At 37.9% G+C, this 10,514-nt stretch overlaps 1 protein-coding gene across 1 annotated transcript in view; it reads left to right on the top strand.

The window, feature by feature from the left end:
- The window catches only part of LOC110038898, a 16,984-nt gene extending 11,723 nt beyond the window's left edge, over window positions 1-5,261 (top strand). The window contains exons 3-4 of the mRNA XM_020743819.1: window positions 3,981-4,133; window positions 4,415-5,261. Of these exons, the coding sequence (XP_020599478.1) occupies window positions 3,981-4,133; window positions 4,415-5,094 (833 nt within the window). The 3' untranslated portion in view covers window positions 5,095-5,261. The remainder of the gene's footprint in view (window positions 1-3,980; window positions 4,134-4,414) is intronic.
- The last annotated feature ends 5,253 nt before the right edge of the window (window positions 5,262-10,514 follow it).

The raw sequence follows: 10,514 nt of genomic DNA, 5'->3' as shown, positions 1-10,514 counted from the left end.
CTGTAAAGGAGCTAAACCTTTTGGGCCCATTTTTTATTTACAAAACCTGCTCACACCCAACATATCAATCATCTATCTGCAAATGGTTATTGATTCAGGCAAAAAAAATCTTGAAAAGACTTTTAGCAGACTCAACTCTATTGTCATGCATAATCTTAAGGCAAATTACAACACAATTAGCAAGAAAAATCTTTACAAACATCAGCCAACGCTTTTACGTGAAAGAACAGCCAATTGGCACCATAAAAACATGTGATCATTGTGTAGGATGGAAATGAGGTGTTCCCTCCTTCTAATGAGGTGTTTCAGGTACATGAGGTGTATTACTTTCATTGTGTAGGATGGAAATGAGGTGTTCCAGGAACATGAGGTGTATTACTTTCATTGTGTAGGATGGATATATTACTTTCATTGTGTAGGATGGATATATTACTTTCATTGTGTAGGATGGATATATTACTTTCATTGTGTAGGATGGATATATTACTTTCATTGTGTAGGATGGAAATGAGGTGTTCCAGGAACATGAGGTGTATTACTTTCATTGTGTAGGATGGAAATGAGGTTCATTGTGTAGGATGGATATATTACTTTCATTGTGTAGGATGGATATATTACTTTCATTGTGTAGGATGGAAATGAGGTGTTCCAGAAACATGAAAACTGCTATACCACTTGTTACAGAAATTTGAATATTTACATACATACCACTTGATTCTTTACATATTTGCTGAAACTTCAAAGGCATGTAGAAGCATTCGTTTGTTGTTCATACATTCCCCATATCAGAAAAAATGTCTCAGATTTTTTAAAAATTTGAAACATCTTCGATATGGAGAAATGTCACTGTAAATCTCATTTGAATGCCAAGATATGTGACTAGTGTCAATTAATAATGAAGTGGCTAGCAGTAAGAGGCAAGCAAGATCCATATAACAGAGTTATTGGCTGAAAACATAGTTATTGGCTGAAATCAATTCACTTGCTGAATTTAATGCCATTAACTGAAACCATTTGGAATAATTCTAATGAGCATTGTGTCTCAGATTTTGAGGAGAACATATGGATGATATTATATGGTCATACACTTGTTACAGAAATTTGAATATCTACATACATACCACTTGATTCTTTACATATTTGCTGAAACTTCAAAGGCATGTAGAAGCATTCGTTTGTTGTTCATACATTCCCCATTTCAGAAAATATGTATCAGGTTTTTAAAAATTTGAAACATCTTAGATATGGAGAAATTTCACTGTAAATCTCATTTGAATGCCAAGATATGTGACTAGTGTCAATTAATAATGAAGTGGCTAGCAGTAAGAGGCAAGCAAGATCCATATAACAGAGTTATTGGCTGAAAACATAGTTATTGGCTGAAATCAATTCACTTGCTGAATTTAATGCCATTAACTGAAACCATTTGGAATAATTCTAATGAGCATTGTGTCTCAGATTTTGAGGAGAACATATGGATGATATTATATGGTCATACACTTGTTACAGAAATTTGAATATCTACATACATACCACTTGATTCTTTACATATTTGCTGAAATTTCAAAGGCATCAAGAAGCATTCGTTTGTTGTTCATACATTCCCCATTTCAGAAAATATGTATCAGGTTTTTAAAAATTTGAAACATCTTAGATATGGAGAAATTTCACTGTAAATCTCATTTGAATGCCAAGATATGTGACTAGTGTCAATTAATAATGAAGTGGCTAGCAGTAAGAGGCAAGCAAGATCCATATAACAGAGTTATTGGCTGAAAACATAGTTATTGGCTGAAATCAATTCTCTTGCTGAATTTAATGCCATTAACTGAAACCATTTGGAATAATTCTAATGAGCATTGTGTCTCAGATTTTGAGGAGAACATATGGATGATATTATATGGTCATACACTTGTTACAGAAATTTGAATATCTACATACATACCACTTGATTCTTTACATATTTGCTGAAATTTCAAAGGCATCTAGAAGCATTCGTTTGTTGTTCATACATTCCCCATATCAGAAAAAATGTCTCAGGTTTTTAAAAATTTGAAACATCTTAGATATGGAGAAATTTCACTGTAAATCTCATTTGAATGCCAAGATATGTGACTAGTGTCAATTAATAATGAAGTGGCTAGCAGTAAGAGGCAAGCAAGATCCATATAACAGAGTTATTGGCTGAGAACATAGTTATTGGCTGAAATCAATTCACTTGCTGAATTTAATGCCATTCACTGAAACCATTTGGAATAATTCTATTGAGCATTGTGTCTCAGATTTTGAGGAGAACATATGGATGATATTATATGGTCATACACTTGTTACAGAAATTTGAATATCTACATACATACCACTTGATTCTTTACATATTTGCTGAAATTTCAAAGGCATCTAGAAGCATTCGTTTGTTGTTCATACATTCCCCATATCAGAAAAATTGTCTCAGGTTTTTAAAAATTTGAAACATCTTCGATATGGAGAAATGTTCTGGCAATTGCTTCTCTAATGATATTTTGCCTGGTGATATGAGTAATCTTACTATTTTCATATTTCAGAAGCAATAGTTTTTTGACTAATCATATGTATAGACGACTAAGCAATAATTTGATGTTACCATATGTCATGCTTGCAATGTGATATGCATAATCCATAATGTCAAGGTCATATGCATAATCTGATTTGAACCAACAGAAATCGGGTAGAGATGAAGAAAAGAATGGCCGAATTGTAGCATGTAATAAAGATACTCCTTTCCCAAATCCATATTGTAGCATTCAATAGAGATGCAACGGATAATGTAAACAATTTTTTTGTAAGACGTTTCCCAGTAATGGAAGTTCTTTGTGAGACAGATGCCAAATCAAGAGAAGTTTTAGAAGAATATGTTAACTACCAAACAATCACTCGCAAAACTCAGAGATCCGAAGCAATAGAAGCAGGTACATGTAGAAGAACCAAAAAAAATTCATCGATCCATAAAACTCACGAATCCAGATCTTACCGGAGAGGGAAAAAGAACGAGAAATCGAGCCCTAATGATGCTTTCGTTCGGAGAGGGAGGGAGCGCGGGGCGAGCGCGAGGGAGATCACCAAGGGCAAAAGAAGGAATTGCAGCCCTAACGCCAACAGCCAACGCCGAACGCAGGAGGCGCCCCGCGATCCGCATAATGAAGAAAAACCGAACCGCGGGACGCAGCGTTCAGAACGCCGCCGAACGAACGCTCGAAACAAACGGGTAGGCGGCGTTCTGAAAACGCCACCGTCGATGAAAAAGCTGTGCCAAACAGGGCCTTAGTCTTCTTGAAACCCACGCCTTTAATTAATAGAGCCAATCGAGCAATCAAAATATGAATTGCCAGCAGAAAATAAAAGTAGAATTTGAAACCTCACATTTGTTGTCTAGAAACTCATCTTTATTAGCATTGTTGGCAGCTTTTGTAGAGGTTAAACACATAATATCAAGTTGATAACAACTTGGACGCTCTTCTAATCTAGGCATTTGCCGCTGAACATGGCATTCCATTCGGGCAAAGTTGCATTATGGGTCCTCCGCCTTTGGATCCACATTTGACTCGATCAAGATGATTCATTGATTTAATTATCATCATAGCTTAAATATATGAAATGCGGGATATTGACTTGTGATAATTCTCTCCCTCCCAAGCTGCTACGGGCTACTTGAAACATCTTGGTAAAAATGGTGGATAAACGCATTAGCCTTTCACTGCTATTTTGGTATTTGGGAGAGTTGGATATAACAATGTTACCCACTTTGCACAAATAAGAAGCCATGTCTCTCCATATTCTGTGATTCCAACCCAGGATATTAGGGTCAAAATGGAGGGCACATTAGCATGTTCTTTGAAGTTGATAATGAATTTATCTATAGTTATTTTTTGATATCTTGCACATTACATCATCTTTGTAGCTCATAAAATTTTCTGGTGCTTATTCTCCTCAATGCTGTCCAACAGATCTGAAGAGCATGGTATCAGGTGGCTTGACAGCATTGTCATCTTCTGGCTTTGATATTTCCAACACAGTTAATGGACATGCAACAATGAGTGTTTTATGCATTGGTCATGGCGGGGGTAGCTTGCCTTTATTCTTGGCTAGCAAAATTAAAGGTTTTTTTTATTTCCTCTTCTACATTTTTTAATCAAGCTTCTGTTCTCGAAGCAATTTTTTATAAGAGTTTTCAGCATTTTGATAACTTGTTTGATGTATTCTGCATAAACTTTCCTTTAATTATCTGCAAATTACTAAGCACTGGCTTTTAGTTAAGGATTAAAATAATCTGCAAACACAGACAAATTCAAATGGTTTACCATCATGACTAAAATCATCATTACTACAATACCTCCAAATATTGTTTTTTGTAACTAATGAGAGAGATTTTTCTGCTCAGGTGCTATCATTGATATCGTTGAGATTGATCCTGTTGTTATCTCAGCTTCAATTGTAGCTATGGGCTTCCCTGCATCTGCTACAGTAGAACAATTTGATAAAACATCCATACCACAACCTTCTGATGCAGACAAGCTTCTTTGGGGAAAACTATATAACCAACTGCAACTCTACCGATCTGATGCGGAGAATTTTATCATCCACAGCTCGAAAATGTATGATTTGATTTTCATAGATGCTTATGATGGCGACGATATCTTTCCTCGAAAGCTTTGGGTTTCAGATGGCCCCTTTCTCAAATCTCTTCAAAGTAGGCTTCATCCAGTTCATGGCACTGTGGTGGTTAATCTCCATGCAGATTCTGATGTTATTGCATCCGGGATAAGTGACTCCAATGTACTAGAAAGTGTTCTTCCAATGGGTAAGTATGTTACTCAGGTATGTAAAGCTTATAAGGAGAACCTTGGTTTTGCTTTCATTTTTTCGGTTCCTTGGCTATGCAACCTTACTCTTGTGGCTTCCAATGGCGTTGGTTTGGGGAGAGTTTATGAAGGGGTTTCTTTGAATAGGGACCTGGTGCAGAATGCTCTTGTATCCCATTCTAATATGATAGAATATCTTCTTGACTTGCCATTTTCTTGTTTGCCATATATCAAGAGAGATTTTCAGCTGGTTGATTGAGTTGCTGAAAATTGATTCCTTTTTTGTGAATATGATGATAGCTTTATAAGAATGTGCATCTCTCTTTAAAAATTGAGTTCTACAGTGGCGTTAAGTGGCTTGATTTGTGATTTGTTTATTTATTTTGTTCAAACTGGATGAAGTCAAAGAGGTGCAATGTTGGTCTGTGTGCCGCTCCACCAATATTAATAACTAGTACATTAAATCCTTGTTTATTGTTCATAGCATGTTTTTTAGATTTCGCTACCAATTTCACTCATTTTATGATAATAAAAATTAATATGTAACGAGTTCAGCCTTTGTTCTTACTGTCCTGTTTATGTTATATATTTAGAATTGGTGGGGCCTGCCACAGAAATTTGAACCCTCTTTACTATTGTTAGAAGCTCCTTCAAGCAAAGAGTTCATTTTGATTTCGGTGGGTTGAAAGAACTTCAGTCTGGGTGGTCAAGTCGGCATTAGTGGGTAAGTTTTTAAACGCCAAAATTAGATTTGTTTGGTTGGACGAAGAGAGGAGTGTGCTGTGGGATCACACTGCTACTTTACACCATCATTATCTTCTTCCTTGGTTTCATCATCAATTTGGTTCTTAATTTATGAGCTTTTATCATCTAAGAAAACGCAAAATTTACTTCAGTTTAGAAAGGGAGAAGAACAAGTCTATTCGTTAAATTGCGTTAACAGTTCAACAGGAACTATAAGATTCAAAACATCCTCGTAGTAGTGGCTTAAATTCTTTTCATACAGGTTATACGGGAAAGATAGTTTCACTTTTTATTAAGCAAGAAACACCTAAGAAGCCCACATTGCAAAATAATATATATGAAAAAATGCCAAGAAACCATCCGACTTTTTCTCCTTTCCATTGACCTCAACTCATCTAAGGTAAATATGTTGTGACAAAATAATTACTCTAAATATACTATAGTCAATAACAAATCACTATATTGTGACAACTGAAAATGAATACATTGTTAAACGGCCTCCTGAGCTTAAAAATATTGAAGAATGGTGTAAGTGTATGATTAATGTCGTAATCGTGACAGAATACAAGATGCTGAACTAGCTCAAGGATCTTACGAAGCAAGGAAGCTGGACTTTCTAGCAACTAGTTACTATAGAAACCTCTGTAAAGTTAATGTTATATTTGTTGTTTCTAGGGCTATTTCTAGGAAATTAACGGCCAATCCAAGAGAATGTTGCCACGCTGACTAGCGTCGGCCGGCCAACTCGTCCCGTGTGGCGATCATACTCACAACGCCTAGCCTAAACTAACCTAGTGCCGGCTAGGAAAGAAAACACAATAGGTTTTGAGATTCTTACCACCGTGGAGGTTGCGGGCGCGTTTCTTCAAGTAGGAGGAAGCTCTACCAACTATAGGAGAGAAGCCCACGTTTCGGTGATGCTCCGGTGGCGCTCCGACGATCCTTCCCCAAGTTAGGATGAAGCTCTCCTTTAGGGTTGGAGAGTAGGCACCTTGCTCCCTTGCTAGCTAAGCTCTTCCTCAAGAAGATCTCCTTACACACCCAAGAAATGTTATGGAGGAAGATGAAGTAGATAAGGAAGAAAAAGTTGAAGTGGGAGAGAATGAGGGAGATAAACTCCCTTAGCTTTCTCCTCTTGAGGAAGATGAAGAACTTCCTCTCTTACTCGCCAAGAAGCTCTCTCCAAAGCACCTCTAAGCTCTCCAAGTTTTCTCCAAGGAAGCTTCTTCAGCCCTTAAAAAATCTGAAAATGAGATGGATCTTCGGGGGGAATGAGGCTCCCCTAGGTTAAGCTCAACTCGCCCCTTTGATTTGACTAAAATGCCCTTGTTAGACCTCTTTGGAAGCTTCTAAAGGAGGGCTAAAAGAGACATTATCTACCTTCCTTTTCCATTCTCAAAGATCATCATCACCGCCCTGCAATTTCGGCTAACTTGGGGGTCAAATAAGCGCCAAAAACAACTTTTACCTGCAATCTGAGAATGCATCGACGCCTACGAGCCACCCAAGTGACGCCTACTTTCTTGCCTCTCGGGAAAAGGCCATTTTTAGGCACCAAAAACTGGTGCCAGACTTCTAGAAGCCCGGTTTTCGGCGTCTGGGGAGGCATTTGGGCGTCCAGGCGCCCGGGGTTGTCGCCTAAGCGCCGGTCTAGCCCCTAAATCTTGATTTACACTGGGAGCGCTTGACGGAGGATTTTCTTCATCTGTAAGCCACAAGAGACTTTATATGAGTGAAATGTAGTCACATAACTTTAAAATTGAGTATTTTGATCAGCCATTTATCGGGAAAATCACCGCAAACGGTTGCTCTTAGCCACAACGCGGGTAGGGCTTCGCGAAACTTAACTTTCCCATAGTGCCTGTAGGAGAACTTCATGACTTCAGTTTGTCATGGGAGGCTTTAGACGGATTTGCGGTGACTTCTAAACACCAGAATAGGCACCGAGTACATCTCGTGACTTGAACGAGCCCCTCCGATGGCAGGTTCTCCCGGGTATGGCTAAATCACCACATACCTTAGCCCCTTGCCCCGAACTAGTGTTAGAGAATCCCGAGTCGGTGTCTTGAGCTACGGGATACTATGAACGAATCGTAGATTATCTCGAGTCATGCGGGTGGACATCCTACACTCGTGACATAAAAAAATGATGTCAACACACACATACTTAGGCAACTTGATTTGTAATCAAGTCGTGAGTCTTGTTGCTTCTAATAAATAACAACCTACCTTATCTTGCATTATCGAGATCGATATTGCATGATTTTGAATGCGATTAGGAGGTTTAGATGACAACCCTTTCCAGGCAGGGTTGTAAATCCATTCACACATCATGTTTTCCTTTTTTTTTAGGTTAGGGTTCCTAAGTTTCACTTCTCTCGGTTAACTTCACCATAGGACTTTGAGATTGCTCATCTAAACGACATAAATCCTCACATTTAGTTTTCTACATGATTCTATGCCGTGCAACACAAGTCCTAACATTCTAATAAAACATCAATATGAAATATTAAAATTTCTCTTTAAAAAAAAACAAATGTCAAACAACAGGATAGCCTGGGATACTACCGAGGTTTCCTTGGTATCTTCGAGTGTCTCCCACCCTTTCTTTCTTTGGTTTCCATTAATAAATTGTTCAACTTTTGAGCTTTTTTCGTTTGTAAATCCAATGTCAAATCGTGCAAACCTAAACTTAGAAACTTTTGAGGACAAAACCGTTGTCTTAATCGAGAGTTTTATTAAGTAACTTTGGTTGCTTAAGATGCAATTAATTATGTAAGCTAGCCTTTATAGGAAGGAGAAGACCCTGAACCAATCTAAACTCTATTTAGTCTTCAGATTTGATAGGGGAAATGACTTATCAGTTTTAATCGCAGACCAGTGCAGATATCCAATGTTTTCTTAGTTTGGATAATCAAACTCATCATGAAAGTTGTATTTCTACCTTTCAAGGTAGTTTAGTACCTTCAATGATGTTCTTGATTATTTGAACAAATAAAATCTTTGAATCCGGACGACATTCAAAAGCCTCATGTTGGTGCAAAATGGAAAATGAAACCCGAACGGATACATCTAGCTTTGTTCTCTAACACAACATCCTAAGGCTTTTCTAAGAAAGCAAGAAAAGAAGACTTAAGAAGACATCACCTTTGCGATGTTTGTAATAGCATTCTCTCGGCTTAACCTAGCTCCTACCTTGCAAGGATGTAACCCTCCTTCTTAACAGAGATGAAACTCTTCTCACATCTCCAATGAAAGAGGAAGCTCACCTCTTTTCTTCAATGAAGCTCCTTCAAGAAACACTCCCTCACACCCTCTTCAAAATGTAGTGGAGAGAAGAGGAAGGAGAGTGGGAGGAAGAAAAGATTGAAGATCAGGAGTGGAAGAAGGAAGGAAAAGGGTTTTATGCTCACTAAGAGATTTTCCCCAAGCTCTCCTTAGCTCTCTTCCATGCTAAAAATGAGCTCTTCCTTACTATTTTCGGATCTCTTCTTAAACCCTAAAATGGCTAGGAAAAGGGAAGAAAATTTCCCTCCCATGCATAAAATAAGGGCTTAATGCCCAAGGAAACTCCCCATTGGCTTCTTGAGATGTTGGCAGCAGTAAGAGGCTTTCTATTGGACAATTAAAATCAGCCCATGACCAATGGGAAGCCAACAAACTCAAGTGGAGGAAAATGTCAACATTTTTGGCTAAACCAGGCTGGAGGTTGGTGTGGTCACGCCTGATCTGGATGTGGCCACGCCGGTCCCAGGCTTAAACTGGCCTGACTGCACTAGTTACTGGGCATAATCATACCCAAGTCTCTGTCTTGGTGGCGTGGCCACGCCTCGGCTGGGCATGGTCACGCCAGTCTAGGTTTGGAGTTTTATTCTTTGGACGCATTCCAGAGATTTTGTGTAAGCGCCTTTGGACACATAAAACACCAAATCTATGATAAGTGATCCTTAATCATTAAAACGGTACATATGAGTGACATAATATCGAAAATGAATTCGTCTGACAGTGGTTTCCTCTGGATATAAATGGGCCTGTCCAAAACCTTAATTCGATATGTTGAGGAGTTTTTTGTGCATGCTCCTAGTTATAGTATTCCCAGTTGAGTGAGACTTAGTCTCATCACATCCAGATGGATGTTAGGCACGTATTGTATTGGCGATCGAAGCCAGTTAAGGGCGGTCGTTCCCGACGATGGTCGTACCGACTGAAACCCTGATCCTCTATTGAGAGCATGCATTGTGGAGTCCCGATGGATATCTAGAGCTACGGGAACCTGCCATACAATCCCTTAGCATCTGATGGACATCCTATACCTGCGACATTAAAATTGATGCCAACAAACTTAGCGTACCTTTAATATCATGTTTGAAGCCTTTGTGGGTTGGTTTGCTTTTCTAACTATTACAACTATTGGAGTATTTTTTTTGCAAGCATATTTGATAATTCATTCAATAATCCACCATTCGCAACTTACAAAAATTTTGTTGTAGTTTATGAATATAACATGAACTGTCTCCATTGTTATAAAATAGTCATGCTAGAAAACTTAAATGATTTTTCTTTGTTCATTCACGAAAAAGACCTACACAAGGCAGGTAATAAAGGGGCAAGAAGAGTTGATTTTGTCACACCCTTGATCTGAAAGAGGTAGATCTTGACAACACAAGACATGATGAAATGATGTGAATATATTTTGTGTTCTCAAAAGAAAAGATTCTAGACAAAAAAATAGTTAAGATAAACAAAAAAAGCTAAAATTTATTTCATCTCATAAATAAAAGCTCAGCAACTAATACAACTGATATAAAAATAAAAATACTAAAAAAGAGATTGAGATGAAAAAATATAAACACATGCCCCAACTCAAAATAAAAATACGAAAACTTATGCTAAAACTCAAAAATACCAAAATTAATTAGAATACAAAAATATTTG

Source organism: Phalaenopsis equestris, unplaced genomic scaffold, assembly GCF_001263595.1.
Source record: "Phalaenopsis equestris unplaced genomic scaffold, ASM126359v1 Scaffold234275, whole genome shotgun sequence".
Lineage (NCBI taxonomy): Eukaryota > Viridiplantae > Streptophyta > Magnoliopsida > Asparagales > Orchidaceae > Phalaenopsis > Phalaenopsis equestris.
Note: the sequence above shows the minus strand (reverse complement) of the source record. Positions and strands in the feature narration are given on the sequence as shown.